General features: G+C 41.3%; 2 protein-coding genes across 4 annotated transcripts in view; one reads left to right on the top strand and one right to left on the bottom strand.

Annotated features, from left to right (window-relative positions):
- The window catches only part of LOC107200186 (ethanolaminephosphotransferase 1-like), a 56380-nt gene extending 52089 nt beyond the window's left edge, over positions 1-4291 (top strand). The window contains exon 10 of the mRNA XM_015618295.3: positions 289-4291. Within this exon, the coding sequence (XP_015473781.1) occupies positions 289-354 (66 nt within the window). The 3' untranslated portion in view covers positions 355-4291. The remainder of the gene's footprint in view (positions 1-288) is intronic.
- MAPRE2 (microtubule associated protein RP/EB family member 2) overlaps positions 3813-27861 on the bottom strand; it is an 89038-nt gene continuing 64989 nt past the window's right edge. For all 3 annotated transcript variants that reach the window (XM_015618296.2, XM_015618297.1, XM_033512250.1), the window contains 4 exons: positions 27613-27826; positions 16460-16599; positions 11854-12012; positions 3813-6791 (listed from right to left, as the gene is read on the bottom strand). In XM_015618296.2, the coding sequence (XP_015473782.1) occupies positions 6720-6791; positions 11854-12012; positions 16460-16599; positions 27613-27826 (585 nt within the window). In that variant the 3' untranslated portion in view covers positions 3813-6719. The remainder of the gene's footprint in view (positions 6792-11853; positions 12013-16459; positions 16600-27612; positions 27827-27861) is intronic.

The following is a 27861-nucleotide window of genomic DNA, read 5'->3' as shown; positions in this document are numbered from 1 at the left end:
GAAATACCTGGTCAAAATTCACAATTCACTGAGGGGCCCAGCTCCATCACAGCTTATGTCACCTGTGAATCTGGTCTGTAGCCATTTCACTTCCCAGCAGTGTGTTGCAAGAGGAATGTAAGGAAAACAGTTCTCTTGTTTGAATACTTACAGGTCCCTCTGTAGTCACAGATCCCCAAGTATGTGAGGACTGTGGCTGGGTCCTCCCCCCTCCCACTGGGAGAGGAGAGGCAGTGAATTGTGAAGCGCATACAAAACAGGTTGCTAATCTCTGCAATTTCTCTTCAGGGTAGGCAGCTGAGTGAGCACTTGAACATTTACATCTTTTCCCTGAAGAAACGCATCCAAGAGTGAACACCTGCACTGAGATCAGACTGTAACGCTTGACATGGAGATTTGCAGCTCTTCTGATGTGATAAATAGTTGGGATGAGTCTGATTAAAATAACCAAAGAATAGAATAGTACAGATATCTGAACCATTTCGACAACGAGCTATGCAGCCAGATGCTTCATCTCAGAGGAAGATGCCTGTCCAGCAGAGAACTTTACCAAGCTGTTCTGTTGATGCTTATTCTTTTTACCGAGCTGTGTTACTCACCTCTGTTTTGTCTTCCTCCTCCTTACCACTGTGTCCAAAGTCCTGATAAATCCATGCTGGGTTACACAAGATCTTCAGTGATTCATAACCAGCACTGGTTTTGCCCAGCCTAGTCACCAGTAGGACCCCAGCAATGCAAACCCTCCCTGTATGTCCTTCCCACCCAGACATTTGTGCCTGCTTCATTTGCCATATTTATTTTCTCACAACTCATTTCCTCCACACAACCTCTTGAAAGGCTTGTGCAGCTTATTCAGTCTTTTCCTCACCTCATATGAATGTGTGAAGACAAGTGAATGAGCTCAGAAAGCTATGGGTACAGTAAAGTGTTTTTGGAATGTACTGTTTTTTTCCCATTCTCAGCATTGAGTCTTAGCTGACCTGTCAGAAATGCAGGCTTAATACTGCAGCAGCTGGCCCTTCTATTTATTTTCTAGGCAGTAACAAGCCTACATTGTTTGTATTTCAGTAGCAACAAACAATATAGCCTACAAAGGTAAACAGCTGAAAATAAATTTGGCCAGCAGACCTTTGAAGACTCACATATTTCTCTTCAAAACTTGTTTCAGTCCAACATCATCCACCAGTGCAAAATGCTAAACAAGTAATTATTTACCTGTGTGCTTGGAGCAAATTCTTGTGGTTTTAGAAACAGAAACAAGATTTTTTTTTTCCTAACATTACATGTTTGTATGCAGATGTAAACTCCTCCCTTCATCTGTAATACTCGTGGGTTTTCCGTGTGCCTTGGAGGAGGGAGTAAGAATTCCAGTTTCATCTCTTTTCAAATGTTGCCCTAGCCTGAGGGCCTTTGTGGCCTTGAAGCACTAATTAAACAATCTGTCCACTTCCCCGAGGTAAGCACAGAGGGATGTGATTGACAGCCTGGCACATTTATTAACTATTTAACCATCTCATTTGCCAGAAGCCATGGGGAAGTGCAGTTTTTGAGCTGCTGAGTCTTGAAGTTCATCTTTTCAGTGCTTAGACTGTTTCTGTGGGTTTATTACTAGCCTGATCATTTTTCCCCCCCAGGTTAATTTACCCTCATGTCAGTAGCTCCCATTAATATTTTCAGCTGAGCACTGGCAAGCTGTATGAGCAGCTTCAGCTTGAGGTGGTACTGCCTGTTACAGCAGTTGCCCTACCACAACACCAGCAGGGCTGATTTCCCCAGGCAGCCTTTGCCACAGGCACCAGGGGACAAGCCAGAACATCAGCTTCCCCTTGTCACAAAGCAGAAATAGCAGCAAGTTCCTTCAGGTTTGACAGAATCCATGTTCTGCCTACCAAGCAAGCACATTGAGGGTCCCAGCCCCCAAATGAACATCAGATGAGTCACAGTTGAAGCAGCTCCAGGTGTGATTTAGGCAGAGGGGACAAGTCATGCTGTGTGGTTTGCCAAGAGCTGGGCAGGGAAGGGAGGATGCCCTTTGGAACCCCTGCAGCCCAGCTACAAGAGGCATCTCCCAGCCTTTCTCCCCGATGGTGTGGCAGCAATGCCCTTACCCCGTGTGATGCCCAGGGAGCATGGGGTCTCCACAGAAGTGCTCCCTAACTGCCCAAGAACTCACCTGGAGTAAGTCTGAAGGCTCTTTATTTGATGAGGTTTGCCAAAAAAGGCAGTTCTGACTGCATTTGAAAGGGAGTGAGGAGTTTGACATTGCTGCACACACCAGCAGTCTCAGCGTTGGATGAAGTTAAATATTACATCCAATACCTGAAACACTGCCACAAAAGTCTCACCTGCTTTATAAAGGTAGCTTGTATTTCACTTTTCCATCATAAGTACTGACGAAATTCTGGTGAGAAAAGAATTAGGATACAATAAACAAAAATAATTCCAAATTGAATGTGGTCATACTGGAGAAACTCTGTAGACAGGCTTCCTTTTTCCATCTGTCTTGCACTTATTTAGGAAACAGCTGGAAATAAGGGTCACAGAAGCAGTGCAATTTGATGCACTGGAATGGAGTGTTTTGAAATATTCATTAAATGAAATTTTAAAACTTGAACTACCACAACCTGCCTGCACTTGAACCTTTCTAAAGGGAAAGCAAGTATCACTTTTAAAGGATATTAATCTCTGGCCAGTTTTTTCACCTTCCATAGGAAAACATTGCAAATAACTTTCTTTTTCTTCTTTAAATCAATTTGTCACTACAATCTGTATAAAGACAAGTATAAAAAGAGATCATGTACTGCACAGTGTATATATTGAATTATTAGCCATCATAAATGGCAAGTGGTTCAATGAATAGGAAGAAAAATGCTTTTGTTCATAGGGCTGTATGGTCACAGATTTATTTTGCAAAGTCAGGTATGTAGATGACCTAACAATAAATTTTTTGGTCACAACATTATGGCAGAAAGTTGTCAACTATCTGAACTGGAAAAATCTATCAATTTTTTTTTAAGCTTTAGAGCATTTGCACTAACCCAAGGACATGCCTTCCTCCTGGTCTTATGAAAAGCAACTAGACAAGAGCTGCTCTCCCAGCTTTGAACACCTGGGTTGGAAATGGGTTCCTCTGGTCCCTGCTTCATCCTCCCCTCCCTCCCCTGTCAGAGGCCCAGGGATACCTGGAGCAGCAGGGTGCAGGCTGGTGGCTCACAACAGCATCACTTCAACACAGAAGAAAAGGGTCCTGACCCAAGGCTCAGAACTCCTGCGCTTGAGCAGCAACTACTGCAGCTAAAAAAGACCAGAGCTGTGAGAACTACAGCGAATTTTCACCCTTCCCTCTCCACAAAACCTCATACTTTGATCTAAAATCTAGATGGCTTTTAGGTACTGCATTGAAGATTCATCCCTGAATACCTGGCCACTGCGAGGAAGCCCACTGGGAGCTTTGGCACCTTTCTGTAGTGCTGTCTTTGCCTCCTGGCTGCTGCCAGTTTTGCTTCAGACTGATACCCAAGGGAGTTAGCACTCCAAAATCTGAAAGCAATTACCATAAAGAAAAATGTGCTGTTTACATGCACATACATGCACGCATTTTCTGTTTTGATTATAAAAGGGAATAGAGTTGCTGAGCTCTTGGTGAAACAGGTGCTATCCACACACATAGGGTAAGTGAACTTCTGGACTTTTAAAGCAGCTGCCTTTTTCTTCCTGCTCCCATATGCAGCCCCTGATGAATCAAAAATATGTATTTGATCCAGAAAATTATTATTTTAGAATGTTCCGAATAGTCTCTAGAGCTAGACAGATTTTAACATATATTTTTTTATTAAATATGTAAAAAGATAAACGCAAGTCAAGTTATTCACATATTCAGACAAAAATCTACTCTATCATGCGACAGTTTGTGGATAACGTAAAATGACTGATACATCTGAATAAGACTTTTTTTTTTAATCTATTATGCCATTACTTATCTATTTATAATTAACAATACATATGTTTACATTCCTTTCAGTTTACATTTAATATATAACCAAAGCTTTATGGTGTGCTATTTAGTAAAGGTAATTACAAATGCATATTAAAACCATAACAGAAGAATGGGTTACTCACAGGGGGTGGGGGGGGGGAAGGACAACTCTTTCCCCTTTCAGAACACTGCTCTCCCCTCAGCACAGCCACAATTCTGGTGCCCCCAAAGAATTTCACTGCCCTAGCTCCCTACATCAGTCACTCCCCCCTTGATACAAGCAGTGAGAGGGCTATGGTCCTCAGATCAGAAACAGAATACAAGGAATTTTCAGGAAACGAAATTCAGCTTTTTAATTTATTTTTTTTTTTTCATATGTGCTTCAATAGAGAGAAAAGAAGAGAGGCACAACAGCCTGGCTATGAACTGTCTGGGGAGCTCAGCAACCCCAACCATTTGCACCTTCAGAAAAATGTTTTCCCTTGAAGCGCTCTCCATGCACCTGCTCAAGTATTGGCAGAAGGATGAACTCCAGTAGGCAGAGACGTGCTGATGAAATTAAGTTTATGGCCTGATCCCAAACTCCTTGCCCCATTCAGAGATCCCATAAAGGTTAAAGGACATTCTGGAGTCTGGAAAAAAAATTAGTAACTGCTCTTCAACAGTATTATGAAGAACTACTGTTTATTACAATGACAATTGTAATAAGTACATATGTTCTAATAAACACAAATACAACAAAAATGACAATTCCCCCATTTGTGGTGATTCTTGGAAATAATTATTTTGGAAAAAACATGATTTTATAAACCAGACCTTACGTGTAACCAATTGAAATGGGAGAGGAAAGCGCTGGCCTGCAGGTTGCAGTACTTTGATTTCATCACTGGGTAGGATGTGAGGTCAATACTGGGTGCAGGGCTGGGAAAACTTCAGCCTGCAGGGTCCAGAAACTCTTCTGCTGTGCAGGGGGAGGATCAAGAAACTGGTAATACCTGTTTTGGTGCTCAACAGCATTTCATATATTGTCGGTGGTGCGACACAACAGCAGGGTTCTCACATTTAACTAAGAGCCACTTAGCTGCAGAAGATTGATTAGGAATGGAAAACTGCATGTGCATGTGTGTGTGCCTGGGGGCTGATTCACTGGAAATCTTTCTATGGAAGCATAAGCTGGGGACCTAATGCTTTAGGAACCTAAGAATGCCTAAAATTATTTAGCTGTTCAATAGACTGTGGAGTTTTTCACTGAATGCCATTTGGGATGGGACTTCCACGTACCTCCTAAATCAGCACAACAAACCAGAATTCAGAAAATGAAGCGAGAGACCAAGAATACCAGGCATTAAATAACCAGAGAGACTACAAAGCACAATGGTAGGAGAAGAACAAGGAATGCTTTTTATACTTCAAGATGCCTCTGTTTATAAAATATCATCATTTAGAACAGGGCCATGGGACCACACTGGAAGGGAATACTCCCGCTGCAGACGTCTCCAGTGCACACATGGTTCTGCACCACACTGGCCTTGAAGAAGGAAGGTCAGCCAAGCACAGAAACAGCTCTGTGCCCCCAGTCAGATGTTCCCCTTCTGATGTGTGCCCTGTCTCCAGGAGGACTCCTCACTGCCTCTCCATGCTTTGGAAGCAGCCTGAAACCTGTGAAGTGTCCACCATCCACTTACAGGGGAGTTTGAGGTGTGGTTCAGGGCCAATGCTGTTGCTGTTTTCCCCTGTACTTTGCACTAGTGACAAAATTTCTGTTTTCTATACTTGCATGGCTGGGGCAGTGGAAGGGGGAAGGAAAGTGGAAGGAAATGGCTGGCCTACTTTCTCCCTTTCTGAGAGGTGGGAAGCCAAGGATGATGGCAGAGACTGTGTCCTGCAGCTACACTTGTGTCAAGGAGATTTCTCTCCTCCCTCAGCACTGAGCTCTGCAGAGGTAGAGCTGCAGCTGCAGGCTGGGACTGGATTCCTCAGAAAAGAAGAAAAGCTGGGAAATGTCTACTGACTAGTTAGGAAACTGGGAGGGTTTTCAAAGAGCTTAAGTGGATATCTGTTCCTCCAGAAATCAGCCAAAAAACATACCATGCAGCTTTCTAACAAGCTTCCTAACACAGGGATTTAATCTCCCAGTGAAACAGATGCTCCACCTTCCATTTGTGAAGACAGGAAAGGAATAAATGTGAGCAACACAAGCGTTTTCCTCCACAACACAGCCTCATCGTTATGGCTTGAGTATGACATCCACTGTATCCCTTTATTTCAACTGTTTGGCCAAATTGATGCCCCAAGGCAGATGTACTAGAAAATGTAAAAGCACCACAAAGTGAGAGACACATCTAGTGGTACAGAACTCCTTGCCACACAAAATGCCAATATAAATATGTTAGAACAAGTTACAAGTGTATCATACTTAAGACGAAAAAGAAAAAAAAATAAATATATATATTTTTAAAGAGCAGAACAAATCTCAAGCAGCCAAGTGGTGACGTTGCAGTGATGTACAGTAGGTGATGTAGCCCTACCACCTCTTGGGAAGATACACTGAAAGAAGACGTCTGCAAATGCATCTTGGCAAAGTATTGGTACAGAATGCAGTGGTTGGCTGGCACTCACTATGGTACATAAATGTTAATGGCAGACTGGGAGTGAACTGATTTCAAGTTTGAGGCCGCACATGTTCCATTCTCCAGAAGAAAGTTCTCACACAAAACGAAAATTGTCAGAGATGCTGCGTGAGTCAGTACTCATCCTGCTGCTGGGGCTGTTCATGGACTTGCTCTTCACCTTCATGCTCATCTGTGTGGCTCTCCTGCAGGAAGAAAAAAGATCCCAAAACACTCTTCAGTAGAAAGCATTCCTCATGTAATCTTGCCCCATGATGCTCACTGTAGCATAAAACTTAACGATTTTCATGCAAGGGAGTACAAAATGAGCTATTTCCTGAGGAAAGCATCTCATATTATTATATTAAAATGTTAAAAACTTACTTTACTTCTAATTAAGGCACATGCAGTACTGTTATTTCCCTAGAAAAAAAAGTCAGCTTTCAACATTACTATCTGTTATTTCTTCTGGTGAGCAAACATTTTGAATAGTTAGACAGTGATATGCCAACCATAGATGCTGTACCATAGCATCCTGATGTCCTCCCATTTTCAGCTTGTCCAAGGTTTTCTGAACCTGTCTGGTGTACTTTTCACATACTCTTCTCTCAAGGTTTAGATCACTAAATGGACAAGACACTTTTACTATCACCTGCTTTAAAAATTCAACATAGCCTCCTTTTGGAGGTCAAGCATATTACTTTCCCAAAATAATACACCCATGTTAACTTCCACAGACTTGCAAACACATTTTCTTGGGCAGGCTGGGGGGGAAAGCCCCATATTCACTGACTAATAGAGCTACTGTAAAAAGCACTAATTACTAAGTAAATACTTCCCATTGTTTTTATGCGCAGTATTATCCAAAGCTGTCTCTGTGAATATACATTCCCACTGGAAGATGAATCCCTGACACAAGGAAAGGCTGTATCCTCACTGCAGGTGACACCAGCTCCAAACAACTTTCAAATTACAGGCAACAGGCCTAGTATCCTGAGTTGACCTCAATGTTATCTGAGCTCAAAAACTCTGGCTGACTTTTAGAGCATCCCTTCTGGACTGCCATTAAGCACAGCTGCATTTACAGCTTTCCTCTCAAGTGCTTTCCATCTTTCCACAGCACGGTTCACTGAAGAGATCCCTCTTGTGTATGCTCTGCCCTGAATTAGTACTGCTCTGCCGTAGGCAGCTCCAAAGGAAAACACTTTTCCAAGACAGTGAGCTGCCATTCAAATTCCAGCATCCCCAGTGGGCTACTCTGCAGAACCCACCTGGCCCCCTAACTTTTGTTAGAAGCAAGTTTCTTGAACAACAAACTTTAACAAATTGCTACTGCTAAGTTTTCAAATTTGAGGCAAAAATCAAAAGAAAAGGAAGGCCATCATTTTAGTTTCCCTACAATAGTCCAGGGCAGCTTATGAAACAAGCTGGCAATAAAATATTTACCTAAAGGGCAGAAGCAGAATAAGGTTCCTAGCATTTGTTGATACAATGGAAAGAGTTATCCATTTACCATGCATAGAAACAGCCCAATTTGAACTGAAAGCAAGCTTTCTATCACGCAGGTGCCATTTTCAGGTGGAAGTCACATGTCTGTCAGGGCAGCTGAAGTTAAGCACGTTTTGGCCCCTTGGGGGAAATTATGCCCTTATTACATACAGTAGGTACATCACGCCAAAACAGCTTTGTGAGCAGTACCTAAAAGCTGCAGCTCCTGTGATGGGCTGCAAGGGTGCAGGATGTGCAGAGAACAGGAGGTTCACAGGGAGGAGCTGACAGCTGGGAGAATGTGACCCTGCCCTGTGGGGTGAGAAAACTGGATCTTCTTTAGCGGCAGTGAGCAATGCTGCCTTAACCCACCTGTCCTGACCCTCCTCCTGTGCTGAGGTGACCTGTTCTGGAATGCACATGTTCCACAGGCCCTGTGTATGATGACTTTATGAGATACACTATTAGAAAGCCTACTTGTGCAGATTTTTTGGGTCATGTACATGCTCTCTTGTCATTCGTACCCTAGGAAAAACCTCTAAGCAGAGGGAGTGAAATCTACTCCACAGCTCTGAAGAGGAGTAGTGGTCACTATCTTGCCAGGTTCATCTTTGATGGAAATAGTCAATCTTTTAACTACCTCAGAGGTTGTTCTGAGACTTGGGACATGTTTTTCAGTATGTCCAGCTTGTATAAATACATGAAATGAGGACCATAAGAGTCCAATTACTTTAGGACTGTGGAATCTCATTGAACAACATCCCCTAATAAGGAAAGTAGTGGAAGATCTATTTAGAGCATTTATTTCTGGCTTGAGCCACATGACCGTGGGTCATCTCTGTCTCCCATATTGAGAGATGGTCTCTTTCGACCCTTAGGTCCATCTGTCTCAAACTATTCAGGTGTGCCTGTAGACTGAAGAGTTGGACTATGAAAACCTGGTGTTGGGGAGGGTGGGGGCCTTTTCCAAAAGTAGCAGCAGATATAGAAGCTGCTAGAGCAGAGTCATCAAACCTGCTGTATTTCAAGCAATTGCTCTGGGAAATCGAGCAGAGCAACTGAGATGTCCAACATGAGAAATTCTCCCAACTTCTACATGAACTGAATCACAACAGCCTGTGTAGGAAAGCGAAAAGTTTTCCTACATTTCTGCTTAATGCCAAGAACTAAACAGCTCTGGGCTTCATAATCAGACACAGAGCCTCTTCTTGTCCATCACTCTGAAGCTCTTCTAGTGTAGTACCAGAAGACCAAGTGCTTTACACACTGACAGCTTGAAAAATAGGGGCCACATTTCTCCACCACTCAAATGTAGCTTTTTGAGCACTGTTCTCTGGCAACTTTGATGTTTTTGATGAAGAAGTAGGATTATAAATGTTCAATTCATAATTAAAAATTACAAAGTCAATGGAGTGACCAGCCAAATGTTAAATGACATGATATTATATCCCTCTTGCTTAAGCAGAGACATAATGATCAGGTTTAAGCAGAATTTTAACAGGGAAAACAAAACGAAGGCCCTAAATAGAAGGAACCAACTGGATTGATATTTATGCTGCTCAAACTCACAAAAAAATAATTAAAAAAATAATTTAAAAAATTTGTTCAATCTTAAAACATTAGTTTTTATTGAATTAAGCAAAGCAGAAGCTTAGAAGGTGACATGACTGAAACTACACTATAAACTGAAATTCTGAGAAAAATAACTACCCCACTCCACACCCCAAGACATGAACCTGATCAAAATCTCTTCAATGTAATACTGCAATAATCAAACACCTGGATAATGATTCTTTGAAGGACTAAATTCTATACTTGCATTTCTAATCATTCTACACACAATTCATCTAACAGCCTCATGGCCTGACTAGGAAAGCCAAACTGCTGTTACCAAGGGATTAGCCTGCAAAATACTGTGAGACAAAGAATTTAACTTGGGACAAATTTGTTACAGAGAGAGAGAGAGGAAAAAACAACGCAGATCTGAAGGGGAAAGTAGGGCAATAAGAGAGTAAATTCCAAAAGCAAAAAGTAGGCAGAATCTGAATCAGACTTTGGTTTAGTGCTAATGCAATGGATCATTCTTCAGCAAGTCACAGTCCATCTGTTAAGCTGAGATCAAATCTCCCACCAAAAAGAACAAAAAAATGGTGTGAGGAATGGCCTCTATATTCCTCTCTGGATGAGCTCTCCTGCTCTCCTGCTGCAGTGACACACCCAGTCTCCAACAGCAACCAGATTTTAGATGAAAGCACAGTTTTATGTAGTTCACATGCAGGGATGGATGATGATTTCAACAGAGAAGGGCTTGGAGGGAAGAAGCAGATCAAACACTGGGAAATGGACTGAAGTAGAACATTTTGTAATGTGTTCTGCCAGTAAGGAAGACTGCAAAAGGAAAAGCAACAAATGCATTCCTTGGTGTGGAACCACTCTGCTATTTAAGCCAACAGACAGATAGATGTGGTAGGGGTATGGGGAGAAGAAGGATTTTTCTGGCTTTGCTTTATAAATAAATCACTGCTCTTGAATCCAGAAGACATTTTCTCTGACCACTAGATATATGTAACACTTTTACCCTGTTATCACATGCCTGGCAAATTTGTCTTATTGTTTATTCCTGTGAAAATAATGGTTTCCTCCTCTTTTTCCTCTCTAGCACTTGTTCTGGTCTGCTGAACAAATCCTCTTTCCCTTGTCACTTCTCATCTGAGCAGTGGCACCTGTTAGCTTCAAACTTGTGGCTCTCTTGCACTTAACTTTCAAACCTTTAGGTCCTACATTTGCCTTTTTTAGAAAAAGTATGTTGAATTAGTAGTTCCTTCAGCACTAGTTTTGATATAAAACTAAGTCAGCTGGCTACTGCTGCAACAGCTTTCTGGGAGCAGATGTAAGCCAGCCTACGGTACCACAGTGCTGCCAAGGGATTAAGTTGATGCTTGTACACTCTGGAGCCAAAGCCTTCCTCTGCTGGAGACTGAAGGGTCAATTGTCAGCACAATCCATACAGAGATTTAGCTAACATGAATGGGAGTAGTTCAGCTAAATCTCCACTGAATCATTATCCCTGAATGTCTCTGAGGAATTTAACCAGCACCCTTTGCAGCTTCTTGCTTTGTTCAGTGTCTACAACATTAAGTCTAAGATGCAATGAGATTCTTGCTTAATCTTGCAGACAATACACTTCTGAAATTTTGCTAATACAGGATTATTTGGTTTGCACAAGGAAGAATTTTGCCTATAGCAACAGGATAAAAAATGCTAAAGAGCATTATCTTTGTAGATATAATTATGTATTTGGCAACCTGCACCATACATATTCCAACACTGCCACATGGGCCAGAGAAGGTTCACAGCTGTAGACAGCAAACAGCACCTCTGCCAGAATTTTTGTGATTTTCAACACATTAAAGAACATGAGTAAAAGACTTCATGCACATAGGGAGAAGATGGAAAAAACAAAACTAAGTCTCAGAACCATATGAAACCAATTTAAAATTGTGACACAGACCCTCCCCTTTTTAGCTAAAGCTCAGCAAACCCAGAATACAAAACCTACACTGAAGCAGCGAAAAGCAATAAACCTCCTGAATCCTCTCCCCAAGCTAAAAAGTCTGTTGTTCACAATTGCAAATTTCCTTTTTGGGAAGGAGTCACAGGAATCCTAGCTGCTAAAGTTCTGCTGGCCTGAATACAGGATATGACCCAATACTATGCAGATAAAATTTTATGCAATTAAGCTTATTTTGTTGAAATAAAATCCATTAAGTTTCAACTTACGTGTTCATCTGAAGCATAAAGGACTTCCATTAGCCGATTGACAAGGTCATTATTCTCTCCCCCATGTTCTTGGCAGAGAAGTTCAATCTCCCTTAATTTGCCAAAGTAGAAATCCCTTTCCTTCTCCACGCCTTCAAGTGCAAGTTTTAATGAATGTACCTATATACAAACCAAAACATGATGCATCAGTTCTGAGGTGCACTACAGAAAAAAGAATGGTATAAAATTTTATATGCTAAACAATATTAAATACATATTCCATTTTATAGCTTAAAATAAAGTCCCGTTTTCTTGCTGCAGAGCTAAATTGAACCCTACCCCACAGAGAATAGTAAATCCAGACTCCCCCACTACTCGGCTTGGATATATCTTAACCTTGATCCTTAAAGGTCAATTTTCTCAGCACTCTTACATTGAAGCTCAAAGCAGCAGTTCAGAAATCAGGGCTACCTAAGCCATGTCTCCTAGCAGAGCTGCCAGAAATGTCATGTAGTGGTAGCTTTTGGCTAAGTACTTGTGTTATTTTGCCTGGATAAATGTGTAGTTGTTGGGAAACCTACAGTATCTCCTTGCCTAAAAATACCTTGAACTAGCAAAGGAGGGAAATAGTCAGGAAATTAAAAGGTCTTCTAGTTACAAATGTGGTATTGCTGGTTTTCCACCTCTCCTGTTCTGCCTCCTCACTTACCACATTTTACAAACCTGTGTTTCAGCACTCTGCTGCCATGACTGGGTGCACTACAGGCTACCTGCTCTGACTGATGTGCTGCATCTACCAACAAATTCTCCAAATGCCAAGTACCTTCCTCCTTTGCAACCTTGTTCACAAGAGTCTTCAAGCTATGCTGTCAGCCTCAACTTCACCACTAGGACTGCTGCAAATAATTCATGGGCAATGTAGCTGTTAATGATTAGGCTTTGTATAAATCATGACAGATGTTGTATTTTTATACATATATATTTTAAAAAGAACAGCTTTGTGGGAGCATAACATATAAACTTCTGTCTAATGGGGTATACACAATCAGGATAACATCTAAGTGGCTTGGAAATTCAGAGGACAGCAGCATAAAAACCAACAGAAATAATCACAGATAAAGCTGTCTATGGTAAATACACTGACCCAAATCACATCCAATTACAGCCAAATTAGCATTTGCATTTTAAAGGCTGCAATTACACAAATTATTTTCTAAATAAAACATGCTAAATAAATTAAATCATATCAGACTACATTTCAGTGAACTGATACGATTTAATAGAAACTTCTGTGCTGCCAGTTCTATTGCAAGTCAATTTATTTCCTTCACTAGTAAAAATACCAGCAGAGTTCAAACAATGCTTTGATAGCCTACTAAATCCTTTCAGTTTGTTTTTCCATGACTGCTGAGCTAGGGATGACTTTTTCTGACCTTTGATTGCTCTCTCAAAGGCTTCAAGCAGCAGACCTGACCTGTTACCAGTGCAGGATCTCAGGGCATCTCATTTATGCACTAATTCATTTCTGACTAGCTGCCTGAGTGTGACACTCAAGTCTCCCCTTGACAGTTTGAATCCATTATGGATATAATGACCAGTCACCTTAAAATTAGCTGTTTTTTTCCAAAAGTAGGAAGAGCAAAATGAAGAGTTTACAATATTCTGGTCTGTAGATGAAGACCTCGTACTCAGGATGTGCCTTCTGGAACTGCCACAGCATATTGCTTGAGAGCAATGCCTGAATCCAGCCAGAGTAAGAATGTAACTGTTTCCAGATCTCTTGCTCTGTGCTTGCTAGAGCTTGGGAAAACAATGAACTTCAGCTGAAAAACTGGCAGCTAATAGCTGAGACTATCTCCCCTTCTGACCTATTTACTATGAAGACATTCTCCTGTTTTCATCCTCTCACATTCACACTGTTTAAAGAAACAAAATCACTTATGTACATATGCATGGAGTTAATTACTGTACAGAGTAAATTTTGTTATAACCAAACCAGATATGCTTTCCTTCAGTTCCAACTACCTGTCTGTGCTGTGTGAATCCATATTTCTTCAGATACTTTGCACATCTGCATCCTACTTTTTCCTTCCATGAGCATGCCAAAAGGCTGACACTTGAGGAACACCTCACATCAACTCCCACGCTCTATTTCTGGACTGCAAGTATCCCTCTGCAACCCAGTTAATGGGTGCAAAGGCAGCAGTTCTTACTGACTGGTCTTTTCTCTGATGGCACTTACTGGTTGCAGGTATTCTCACAGGGCTGCTGAGGCAGGCAGCAGATTAGACCCAACTGCAGCCAAAAAGCCACAATGATGCTGTTTTCAGAACCTACATGTATACCAGCACACATCTCCTCCCAGAAGAATGGTTCCTGGGACCATTCTCCATATGTAAAAGTCCCTTCTCTGTATGCAATAACCCCTGGTTTGCGCTGTCACCTCAGCTGCACCCAGACACTCTTCGAGAGAGAGTTAGCTGGCACAGACCAAAGACACAACAGGGACCACTTTGTTATTTTAATGCTATGGGTAATCAAGTTCCAGTGCAGAGTGACACTCCTTGGAATTTAATTTTGGAGTTTAACTTACTGGCACAGTTTGAAGATGATTTTAAGAGAATCTTTAAAATTGTAGGGAGCCATTAACTGGCAAATATTAGGGCCGGCTTACAATTACTGCAAATGGCTCATTAAGCTACACTATGGTAAAACACAGTGTAGAGACATCCCCACTAATTAAACTTTTCTGCTACAAATTGCATGGAAGTTCATATGTTTCCATCTCCTTCAGCTGCTAGGCATGAAAGGGATGAAAAAACTATTAGAGCCACATAGCACCCAGATATTCAAGACACAATTCATCACTTCTTACTTAAAATCAACACAGAAACACGGTAAACGGTGGCTGCTGCCCTCATCTCCACAACTGCTGCAGAGTAGTAAAAAACAGGCAATTTGGCTCTTGCAGCATGTTCACACTGGGGGTCAGGAAAACCTGGCTCAGAGCTGCTTGCAGCATAGCTTTTTTGGCTCATGTAATATGGCCATGGTTTACAAGTATCCATTAGTGGGAAATGAGATACCAAATGCTGTCAGCATTAGGAAAAAAAGCCTTCCAGACCATTCTAGCTAGATGATGTCTCTTAGAAACTAGCTATTAAAGAATCAGTTTTTCAAATCCTCAAAATTTCTTCTTCTTCTCTTTGATGATGGGGGAAATCATCCATTTTCCTTCAGGGTTATTTGTATATAAAGCTTGAGGTTTTCACACATGGAACGTGCTAGGAATATGTTAGCAGTGGATGTGATAGTGACTGTCTATTTCAGTAAAGATCAAATATTTTTATATTGCTCAGATGCCAACCAACTCTTCCTCCTGAAGCAAACACATTCTGACTTCTGAGTACAAATGTCACGATTTCAGTTGCATTAAGCTGACGTTTGAACTCCGCTCGACATTGATTAAAAAAAAAAGATTCCATGAAAAACATATACATTCATTCCTTGTGCAACATTTAAAAAGTTTTCTGTTACAAAAGCAATCTAGAGCCCATTTGGAAAGCTGGTGGACCCTGTTGTGCTCTCTGCTGCTCAGAATGATACCTTTAATCTGCAGAATGCCATGTCTGGGATGTGGCTATCCATCCATCACCTTTCAATGTACAACTCATCAAAAACTTGAAAATGGTGCCCCAGCAAGCTGAAATCTTTGCTGTTGAGGTCAATGAAAGTCTGAAACTGAAATTAACTGTGGAAAATTATACTTGATCCAGAATAATGACTACTTCCTGAGTGCAGCTGCCAGGAATTATAAAATATGAGTTTTTTCCTTTCTGTTTTCCCTCACCAAGGACAAATAACAGGGATCAGGCCTCATATATAGTAGTGGCATTTACACCATTCTGACAGCACAGCCTTAAGCCAGATGCAGGTATTTATTCTTGTCCAGTGCAGACATTCTTGCACTTCAGAAATGAGAGAATGATGTAAAGCTCCAGAGCATAAACAAAAACGAAGCCCTTACATTCCTAACATTACAGAAATTCTGAACCTTTTAAATTATATTGCAGAACATTAGTTATAATATAACTAAGTATTCTCAGACAGGTAGATCACATTTTTAAATGAAAATGGTGTGTTAGCTTCTTTAACACCTTCTTTCCAGAAAGCAGAGCACAATGTTCTTGTCTCACTTTAGCTGCAAATCTCTTAAAACCTTGGTATGACAAATAGACTTGTTTTCTCCACAGGCACACTAAATGATTTATTTCAAACCAGTAATACACAAGAGCAAAGACATATTCGGATTTTTCCTAACCAGGTGAAATAAAAGATATATTTCAACATCTAATAACATTATCATGCTTCAGCAAGACTTACCTGTGACTCCTAAGATAATAATTTTAAAATACTGGCAAAAATCAATCATCTCTGCCAGACATTATTTTTCTCAATAAATCTCTTTTTTTTTTTTTTTTTTTTTTTTTTTTTCTTTCCAGCTGAACTATTTCCACTTCTGTCCCTTCGTAATTCTGGAGAGCATCATTCATCAGAAGACAATATTAGATTTCATGCCTGCCTGCGACAACGAATGCATCTACTTTTGTGCCTAAAGCAAATTTACCTGTTCACTGAGCTGTATGACTTGAGTTTCCAAATCTTTATCTGATTTGGATGCCGAGCTGCTTGGTGCAGCTTTTTTTGCTGAAGATGGGCGAGAAGGTGTTGATCCTGGTTTAGAAGCTGGACTGGATTTAGCAGCACCTGAAAAACACAATAAATAAGTAAATAATAAACAAGATTGATCTCTGTTAATAAATGCATTCCTATTAATCTAGTACTGAAACACAAGTATTGATTTTAAAGCCATCCATCCTCTCTTTTACTTCAAGGTGACAGTAGGGGAAATTCCACTGCTGTTATGCCTTGGGAAAGGAAAAACCACATTTCCTACCAATCTGAGTTTGCTACTGAGAGTGAGGTAACTCTAAAACCAAAATAAACAATGTCAAACCAGGAATAAATAGTTCCCTTAGATCTGAGCAGCTTTCAGCTTAGAAAAAATATGCCATTCAGAGAGTGTTCCCCCAGCTCATTACTTAACATACATAGCTATCCTCAATTCCCCTGGAGAAAAACAGAGCTGAAATAAACTCAGCTAAACTACCTCTGTGCTTTTTTCATTTTCAAATGTAAACCATCCCTGAGACAAGGGCATTGAAACTCAGAGCAGAATTAAACCCATTGGTGAACTCACAGTTTGCCACAGTGACCAGAAGATATGTTTTGATCTCCTTAGGCTTTCCTATTTAATTACTTGAGCTGCGAATCTGCCAGAACATGGAGCAACATCTTCACCAGCAAAAATGGCAAGTAATGAGTGCATACAGACAATGCTTCCACAATGACTTGGCACATAAATGCCCAAGCTGAGCAAGAGTTGTGTGAAAGTGTTTGCAGAGCCTTCACAAGAACTTCCCAGCCAGCTCCTCACACCTTGCTGTGCCTCTCCATCTTTTATCTCTTGTTGCTGGCTGTTCGATACAGTCACTCAGCCCATGCATGAGTGCCTGGCTCACGGCTCTCCCCCTGCCTCAGCTCCCACAAGCACAGATTCGGCCTTTTCCTTATTCCCTCCAACAAGGAATACATTTGAGATGTACTGGACAGATGTCTGATAAAGAAACTGGTTTGGTTAAGAAGAGAAAACAGAAACCCAGCCTCTCTCCAGCCTATTTGACTTGATTTATTAAGCAGGCATGTGAATCAGAGGTCCTGCTTGGCAGCACCTGTGTTTATCACTGTTTCCTACAAAGAGCAAAACATGGTTGTCCAAAAGTGCTGATGGGTTCCATGCCATCCTCCACCACCAAATGCTGCGGTGCTCTGAAGCCTGAGCCACTCAGGAGACAGCCCTAATCCAGCAGGAACCCAGCTCCCAGCTGAACTCTGAGCTTGCTGTCCCCCAGCTCCAGAAGGATTTTGCCCCAGCTTTCTCAGCAGCCACCTTCCACCCCAAACCTCGCCAGCTGCTCCTCCCATAGGATTACCTGATTTATGGCACACTACAAATTGTTATGTCATTTCCACAATGTATCCCCAGTGTCAGACAATGCTTTAATAAAGCAATTCTTTGTAAAACAAATGTATTTTAAAAAAGCCATTAATAGGAAGAAACTGTGAGGAGGCAGGGAGAGGAAGAGACAGCCTGTGGGGCTGTCCATATGCCCAGACAGTGGAGCTCACAGAGTCTCACTGACCTAGAACTGTGACAGTGGTTCATTGGAGGAGCTGGAAAATGATGGGAAAGGAGAGCAGCAATGGGTTATTTAATCAAGCTTAAGCTTTCCTGATTTAGTCACAGGCCTCCCTCTGTAGCAAGCATCTCCTCCCACCCCTACGGATAACTTTGTATTAACTGGGTCACCTAAAGCCAACAAAACACGAACAAACAACTTGATAATTCAGTTAGCATGTGTAAACATTTCTGTGCAACATAGTCATCCTCCTTTTCTAATGCTCTTTATTCTCAATATAAGACAGATAAGGAAAGAAAACCCATAATGGTGGGGTTTTTTTGTTGTTGTTGTTTTGTTTGGGGGTTTTTTGTGTGGTTTTTTTTTGTTTGTTTGTTTGGTGTTTTTGTTTTTGTTTTGTTTCTTTTAGAAACTGGTGACTCCAATTGTTTCCATGTCTATTGCATATACAAACTCTTCTCTAGCAGATTTCAGATAGAGTACACAGGCTTGCTAAAGCTGGGAAAATTCAGGGTTGTGTATATGTCTGAAATGAAACTTTTTTCACGTTGCACTTAGATCAGCAAAGAATAAACAATTTGTTGAAAAACATTAAAAATGCCAAGACCTTTTTTGCTATTTTTTTAATGAAATTGCCTAAACTTTAGCATTCTGCCTTCAATGCTTTTCTAGCTTCAGCCTGTATTTTGACTAACTTAAAAATCAGCTGCTTTAGAGTAGGATTGCTAAAATGTTCTAAAAGCCAGGAAAATAATTTTCATTTGGATTAGCAGATAAACAGAAGCGAACTAGTGTCAAAATATGCAATAAGAACACACACATGAAATAAAATCACTTTGACTCTAGCATTCTAGTTGGGTCTCAAGTTATTTGATGACCAAAGCATCAACTTTTACTTCTTATTGTATCCTAATTCTAATTCAATTACAAGATGCAGGTTAAAGGTATCAACTGAAAAGTAAAAGCTTTAAAGCTGGCACAGAGAGAGCTAAGGGAAGAGCAGGCACAAACATTTGATCCCAAGGTATTCTCTCTAATTTGCAGCTGAGGTGCTCTCCCAGAGTGTGCTGAGCCCCAGTGCCTGCAGCACTGATATGTGGCATTATACTCTGCCCTCCTTTGAAAACAACAAAGCCTTTTGAATTTCTACAGCAAAGTGCCACTAAGCTTTATAAAGTCCAGACAAATCAAAAGAAATCAACTTTTGCTCCACTGCTCAGGATCAGCTCTTAAATGACCACAATATTCCAATTTCAGTAACACAGATAAAAACCAGCTAACTGGTTACTAGGAGGTATCAGCGACAGCTGGATAGAACTTAATTGCAACAGAGAATGCTTAGGGATTTCTAATTTAAAATTTCCTAGATGAATAAAAAGCTGTACTGTACATGTATTCTAAGGCATCAGTTTTATAATCAGCTCAGAAGCTTCCATTCTAGCAGAAGCCTAATTTCATAAAATAATTAAAGGATGCTGGTCGGTAGAGTAATGCAAAGTACTTCAAACAGCCAGATATCTAAACAGAGACAAAAGATCTTGATAGACTTAATCACTTGGTGTTGAGCAGTGGTTTTGCAGTCAATTAGTGCAATAATGGAATAACTCCTAATGCACTGCTCAGGGGGACTACATAACCCAAACAGTTTAAATTCTTTCCAACATCATATCTTCCATGAAAATATTTATATATAACCCATTTACACACTCTGAGAAAGCATGGAATTTTATACAGGTATTCTGGGTAAAAAGTATCCAATAATCATCTCTTTTTCCTGATCAGTGAGAGAATTGCACTGTAATCAGCAACATAATAGTTTACCATTATTAATTCATCTTCAAGCTTACTGCTGATGTTCAAAAAGAAACGTAGGGTCCTTCCCTGGAAAATAACATCCCCGTGCCCCAAAACATGCTGGCAGCCAAAAGACTGGAAAGCATTGTGTCAGAAAAGGATTTGGGGGTCCTGGTGGATGCTGAGTTGAGCATGAGCCAGCAAAGCACCCTTCCAGCAGGGAAGGGCAGCACACTCCTGGGCTGTGCTGGGAAGAGCAGCAGCAGCAGGCAGAGGGAGGTGATTCTCCCCTTCTAGTCAGCACTGGGGAGGCACATGAGGAATGGAGCACTGGAGAGGCACATGAGGAATGCTTGGTTCAGGGCTCCCCAAGATGGGACAGACATGGATGAACTGGAGAGTCCAACAACAGGCCACAAAGACTAAGGGAATGGAGCACCTCACGTACAAGCCAGGTCAGAAAGGTATGTTGGTTCAGCCTGGAGAAGAGAGGCTTCAGGGGGGATCTTATCTACACCTCAAGAGAAAGTGCAAAGAAGGTTGGAAACAGGCTCCTTTCAGAGGTCCCCAAAGGATGGGAGGCAATGGGCACAAAATGAAACACAAGAAATTCCATTTAAACATAAGAAAAACCATTTTCACTCTGAGGGTTATCAAATGCTGTCCAGAGAGTTTTAGGGGTTTCCAGCCCCAGAGACACTCAAAATGTGACTGGATGTGGTCCTGGGCAACCAGCTCAAGGTGACCCTGCTTTCAGCAGAACAGTTTGACTAGATGATCTCAGAGGTGTCTTCCCACCTCCACTGTTCTGTGAGAACCTCTGTGACAGCATGACCTGATTTTAGGTCAATGCAGGGTTCCAATTAGAACTTTTTTGTGAGCAGTATTGCAGCTGTTCCAATTAGCACCTGGATAACTTCTTGGATCTGCCCACGTAACACTAGCAGAGATGAGAAAAGTAAATTCACAATTGAAAGACAAATTGTTCTGTTCTTGTACTGAATTAAGTTAAAATGAACCAGCTTTGAAATGCATTAGAGGTTTCCATCTGTGGTACTCCAGAAACAATTACTAGTCAGTCCACCATAATTAAATATATCCCACACAGTTTCAGCTTCACTATCCTTTTTGCTAAATACCTAAGTTCTACAAACAGATGCACACTTCTGCAACATGAAACGGTGGCTGTTGGCACTGTGCAGGTTTGGGTACAAAAAAGCTAGGCTTCAAATTCCAGTTCTCTTTGCATCACAGGTACAGTCTTGTAGACAAGAGACCTACTTAACATTTAGAGAGAAATCTTCCTTGAAGCTATATGAGTAATTAGTACGCTGTTAAATATTTATGCAAAAATTCAAGGAAACACATGCATGAATACAGTGTGGACGTGCATGAGGAGAATGTGGAGAGCAATGGAAGCCCTGAGCAAGCACAAGACTTGGCTGAGCCCACACAACCACTGCTTCAGTGGAATTTGGGAATCACTCACAGTCTATTTTAGTCAAATTAAAGGATTTCATAAAAAGAATATTCCTGACTCATGCCACAGGAGAAAAACCAAACCCAACAAGAGGCCACAGTAATTTCTTCACAAGCTATAGAAAAACTCTCCACCCACTTAAACCAAGAGAGCGAGAACAGTAGATTAATTAATATTCACACACTCATTATTGTAGCCACACCAGGACACAAGAAAATGGACAATTTAGGGACACTTAATTAAATAAGTGATGACAAATGATACTTAATGGGAATTAAATGACCTCAGACAAAATCTGACTTTCCGAATCCCAACATGCTGCTGTTCAGCTCTCTGAATTATTTTGCGTACTACTTTGCCCTGGCTGGCAGGACCCTTCTGTCCTCTCAGCTCCCCAAACCTTCACTGCTGCTGGTCCAGTACAGCCTGGTGAGCTCTGCATTCATCCTCTCTGCCAGACAGCTGGCAAAGAGAAGTGTGTATGAGTACCTGAAACTTCACAATTTCAGGAGAGCTAGCCAAGTAAAGGAGGCCACTTGTCAAATGAAAAAGTTTTACTGATGGCATGATTGCCTCAGTTTGTCTTTAGTACAACATTTGATACAAGGAACTAACCAAGGTTTTCCCCCATCATAAATGAGGACTTCACTCTAGATTTAAAATAACCAACGTTTTATTATTTAAAATAATCAACAACTACTACTTCTCAACTGAAACCTCTATTTGCTCTAGAAATATTTTTTTAAGTATGCAAACATTTATCTTCAATGGATGAAACCATTCCACAGGCTTAACAGAAGAACACAATTTAAAAATTCAAGTGCCCTTAAAAACCTGTGTTTTCTAAAATCTCACTGTCTGCTTAGCTATAAGTAGAAAGCAGTCTCACAAGGAAAATCTGAAAAAAAATCTGTAAAGCAATGCATGTTGAAAAATGAAAGAATGTGCAAACATTTGTGCAACACACTCTCAAACCACACCCACGGTACACTGAAAATTAAGATAGCCATTTTCACCACTGGTTTTCCAAACACAATCACCTTTATTGCAAAAAGGCCTTGCCTCCTGCACTGCAAGCAGCGTTGCTTCCTGCTTGAAATTCTCGAGCTCGGTGGGTTTAAAAATTAATTTCTCCTCATGCTGGCAGGCAGGGGAGATGCGTCTGCATTACAGCAGAGGCAGTTTACCTCCCAGGCCGGCACTGTCACTGCACATGCTGTTCCCCTCAGTTAGTGTAATTCCTTGGCCTTGTATGAACTAGGGATGGAAACACTCTCAGTTTGTCACCCTGCAGTTCTTTCCATGTCCAGCTTGCCACGTTGTCCTGGAGCACCACACACTGCAAGCAGAGATTGCCATTGCCAACAATTACTGCTGGTCACTGGGGAAAAAGGTAGCAAGTCTTGGTGGAAAGCAAAAAAAATAAAGCATTAGGAGTTCTCTAGTCTCCCAGGAGTGCTAATTGTACCACTAGCTGCTAAAATAAAAACTGGTCTTGCTGAGTATTTTTATCCCTCAAAATTAATTTACAGCACATCTGTCACAGCAGGATATACCATTTCCCTACAGAAAATCAGTATTTCTCTTGTGCAATTGCCTTTTCGATGGCACATTATATATAATGCATTCATGCACAAACAGTTCATTCTGCCCTGGTTATTTTCCCTGTCATAGCCTGAGTATTTTTAGCCCTCATGTGATCCTCCAGTATTTTCCAGCTCTGCTTTAGTCATCCTGCTCTCACTGAATATTTCAAACTAAAAAAATCTAACAGCCTTCAGATCTAAGAACCTCTCACATTTTTAGCTTACATGTAAATAATTAATTTTATTAAGCTGCCCATGTATTTCTGACACCCCACACCCATACACTAGAGAGTGCTCCATGGAGATTTGCTCTGACATGCGGGAATACTTACGTAAGACACTAAGCTAAAATCCTGACAACCTGATCACTATTTTCAATTTTGATCAGATGAAGCCTTTTCCGCTATTTCCCGCAGGGAGCATTAGAACTGGCACAAACAACAGTGCCCTAATATTTTAATCCTGTACCGCAATTCTGACTCTACATCTGTGGGCTGTTTACCACTGCATTAGAGAAGAGCGGAGGCTGTAGGAGATCGAAAGTTGGCTCAGGGCTGGCAGATGGCATTAGATCTAAAAGCAGCTGTGGTGCTGCTGCCAGAGAACCTACAGCAGTGGTCTGTGCTGCTCCTTGAAGGAGGAAAAGACCCCCGTTTCCCCACCCAGGAGCTGCATTCACCTGGTGAAACCTTGCTGCTCCTACTGTTTCTAGGAGCAGACTGTGGCGCGTTACCAAGCCCATCCACCCACGGCACTGCCGTCGGCTCAGCCACAAATCAGCTCTGTCTCTGAAGGAGGGGACAAGGCAGTGCGAGGGTGGCACAGCAGATTAGTTGTAAGGACCTATTTACACTTCCATTTCCAAGCTGAATTATCCCTGACCTGCGCTGACTCCCCAGTAGGATCACCTTTGGAATGGGAAGGGCTGTGGCTGCTGGCCTGCTCATCAACTAATATAAAAAGCAGTGCATTTTTAGAGTTCTCAAATTCTGTGTTGTTTTAGAAGTGTTTGTTTTTCAAATTAAAAAAAGACCACGCTCTGCATTTATAGAGATACAGGTCAATATCCATTTACAGGTACAGGAAGCAGCTACCTGATACTAGGCATCCCATCAAGCTTTAGAGTCTGATTAAAATATCAAAACCAATTTTTATTCATGCCAGTACCTTTCTGGATAAGTCTTCAGAGCAACCTTTAAGGATTTGGCCACTTGTTAACTCAAAGACATATATCTTAGTCTACTGAAAATACATTGTTAGAACGGTGTTATAAAGCAGTTATGAATAGTCAAGAATCATCTCCTAAATCACTCAAGCCCAAAACTCTGTCAAAGGGCATTGGAAGAGTTACTCCATGGAGCAACAGCAATCACCTGAAATGAAACTGCTAGTAGCTAAAGTAAATTATTCCTTTAGAAATACATATATCTAATCAGTTTAGAATAGGTGTATTTTAAAGCCTGACAAACCCCCAATATGAATGAGTACCCATATATCTGCTTGCTTCTGACACCAAACAATAGATGCAAACATGTAGGTATAGCCACTGCATGCTTTCAGATCATGCTGAAAAAACTTTCAGATTATGCTGAAAGATCTCCTGTGTTCTTTATTTTTTCTCACTTGTGCTTCCTTTTGTTTTGTTGAAGAACTGACTAGGCAGTATTAAAGCTTCAAGACTTCAATATTAACGTAGAGCAAATCGCACAAATGAATAATGGCACCAAGCTGTGTGGTGTGGCCATGTGCTGGAGGGAAGGGATACCAACCAGAGGCACCTTGACAGGCCTGAGAGGTGGGTCTGTGCAAACTCATGAAGTTCAGCATGGCCAGGTGCAAAGTCCTGCACCTGGGTCAGGGCAAATACAGGCTGGGTGGAGAATGGATTGAGAGCAGCCCTGAGAAGGACTTGGGGGTGTTGGTTGATGAGAAGCTCAGCATGACCCAGCAATGTGCACTTGCAGCCCAGAAGGCCAGCAATATCCTGGATTTTACATTATGGTTCCTATAGCAGCTGTAATGAATACTCCTTCACTTCCAGCTAAGTGTGGACGACAGAGGTACAGAAGCACATCTTTCATGGTAATATCCCGGCTGCCCAGAACTTGCTCCTGCATCACCCCAGTTTACTCCCAAACAGCAGGAGATGAGGCACACACAAGTTTGCAGATGCATACAGAACTCCTCCCGGAGCATCAGTAAAGGCTCTCATTCCTTCCAATGTGCAGGCTCTGTGATGGGGTGAGGCAAGTTACAAAGGCACCATACATCAGTGCCACGACAATGTACTCACCCAGAATTCAGTAAATGCATGCAATGACTGACACCTAACTGAATTAGTTCTGTTGTGAAATGCAAGCAGCAAGAAAAGCTGGAGCGCTTATTTCACCCAGCATCATGTAATGTCTGTACTCCACCATCCTCAGCTCAGAAATGAAACTAGTGTCCTGCCTGACATACTTCTGGACAATATTTAAGTTAATAATGAAGGAAGTTTTCCATGAAAAAGCTAACTGTCAGAGCTACAGGATCTTCTCAAAACTCATCACACTATCTCAGTTGTACAATCCCATACAAAGGCTGGGAAGGCACAAGACATGCTCTTCATACAATGAACAACACAGCATGACATTACTGCATTATCCTCATATCAGCTGGCTGGTTCCACTCCAGTAGCTATTCAATTTCTGTAGGATTGTCACCTCCACAGCTTTAATTTGGATGACATATTTGTGACTTTGGGAAGAACAGACCATATGTAAGAAAAATTAACAAGCACAGTAAAGTCTGTGTTTAATAAAAGTGTCTTTTCAAATTTCTGAATTGGAAAACATCTTGACATAAGCACTTAGGTTTTCTGGTTCCAAAGGGAGTGCAAGACATCACATGGAAAATTGGAGCATGCCAGACCCTGAAATTCAGAAGTTCAGGCATAGACCGTGCAAAACAAAGATGTAAACAAGCTTTAGAAGCCCAGAGTAGCACTGGGCTGCTATTAGGTGCCCCATTTCCTGGAAGCACTAATGAGCTGAAGGCAGCTGGCCAAGTATGCCCCACTTTGACGTCAGAAGTGATCAAAGCAGAACACTGAAATCTGGGTAGGATTCCAGAGCACAAGGCGGCCTAAAAGTGAGGGTGCTTCATGCTTCACACCTGGCCCTGCTTTTGTGAGTAGTGGTGCATATCCGAGCCCATGAGAGGACAGGTCACAGATTTAAAATCAGCTAAATAATTAATCCTTATTTGAGGAATGGGTTAGCATAAACCCAGGACAAACCAATAAAGGAATTAGGTGTGTGTGCATGTGTCTTTCCATATGCACAAACCTATGTCTAGTAACACTTTTTTAGTGACTATTTTTTTTTTTTAAATGTTAGCTGCTCTCCTATTCACTTAATCCTCAGTTAACGAAAATGGCATCTGCTTAGTGAGTAGTCATACCCACATTACATAAACACCGAAGATCAGGTTTAGTCCTTTGGCCTGTTCCAGAAACACTGTTGTGGTTTAACCCCAGCAGGCAGCTTAGCCCCCACAGCTGATCACTCACTGTGCCCTGCAGTGAGATGCAGGAGAAACCCAGAAGGGGAAAAGTGAGAAAATTTATGGGTTGAGATAAAGACAGTTTAACAGGTAAAACAAAAGCCATGCAAACAATTCATTCACCACTTCCCATGGACAGGCAGGAAAATTAACCCATGTCCAGGAAAGCCAGACTCCATCACCACCATCAAATGGTGATTTGGCAAGACAAATGCTGTAAACTCTGAACATCCCTCCCCTCCCTTCTCCTTCTTCCCCCAACTTTTCTGGCTAAGCACGATGCCACGTGGTATGGATTATTTGTTCAGTCTGTTGGGGTCAGCTGTCCTGGCTGTGTTCCCTCCAAATTTCTTGGGCACCCCCAGCCTGCTTGTTGGCAAGGCAATGTGAGAAACTGAAAAAGCCTGGACTCCATGTAAGCACTGATTAGCAGTAATTAAAACATCCATGCTTTACCAACACTGTTTTGGTTTTAAATTCAAAATTTAGCACCAATCTTCTCTGAAGCCTTATCTCTATCCCAGCAAAACCCAATAGAAGCACAAAATAAAAAATTAGAAGGCTGAGGTATCTTTGTGAAAGAGCAAAAACTACACGTTTTTCAGTTAGGAAGACTAGCATACCCAAATAATAAACACACATAAAACCAAAAATAACTTAACTTTTATTCTTCTGGTCAGCCTTTAAGATTTGGAAACATTTTACTCACAATAAAAATTAAAAACTAAATCAGCCTGTGCAAGCATTTTCCCATAAAGATGGAGGTGTGAAAGAAGTACGCACTCCATTTAATGTTCTTGAATACACTTGCACATACCACATTCAGACACAAGATATTTAAAAGCCTTTGTCTCCACCACCAGACATTATCAGAGTCCATATCATTTACATGGAGGGGGTTCAGTGGAGAAGACCCTGTGCTCAGTAGGGCTGGCCCGAACCAGAGCACACAAGATGTTAACTTTCTGCTGTCTCAAGATGCTAAGCCTATGATAAGGTAAAAAAGAATGGCACAACCACCCAAGGAAATAATTTTAAACTAGTATTTAAGTAGAGTGGACCATAGTTTATAATTGTCTTCAGAAACAGAAATAGAATTCTTTAAGATGCAAAATACCTGCAGTTGGAGAGTTTGCATGGTGAGACTTTTTGGGCAGGTTAAAGATCTGTTCACCAGGATCTGGTGGAGGAAGAGCATCTTGGCCTTGTCGAGCTTCCACAGGATCATACTCCTTCCCATCATAGTTAGCATCAAAGAACTTCTTAAACCATTGAATGAAATCTAAGTTGTCTTGGAAGCGCCCTTTGACCAGTTTTTCCACAGGAATTACCTAAAAGGTAGATATTAACATCCAATATTACCACA

Source organism: Parus major, chromosome 2 (genome assembly GCF_001522545.3).
Source record: "Parus major isolate Abel chromosome 2, Parus_major1.1, whole genome shotgun sequence".
Lineage (NCBI taxonomy): Eukaryota > Metazoa > Chordata > Aves > Passeriformes > Paridae > Parus > Parus major.
Note: the sequence above shows the minus strand (reverse complement) of the source record. Positions and strands in the feature narration are given on the sequence as shown.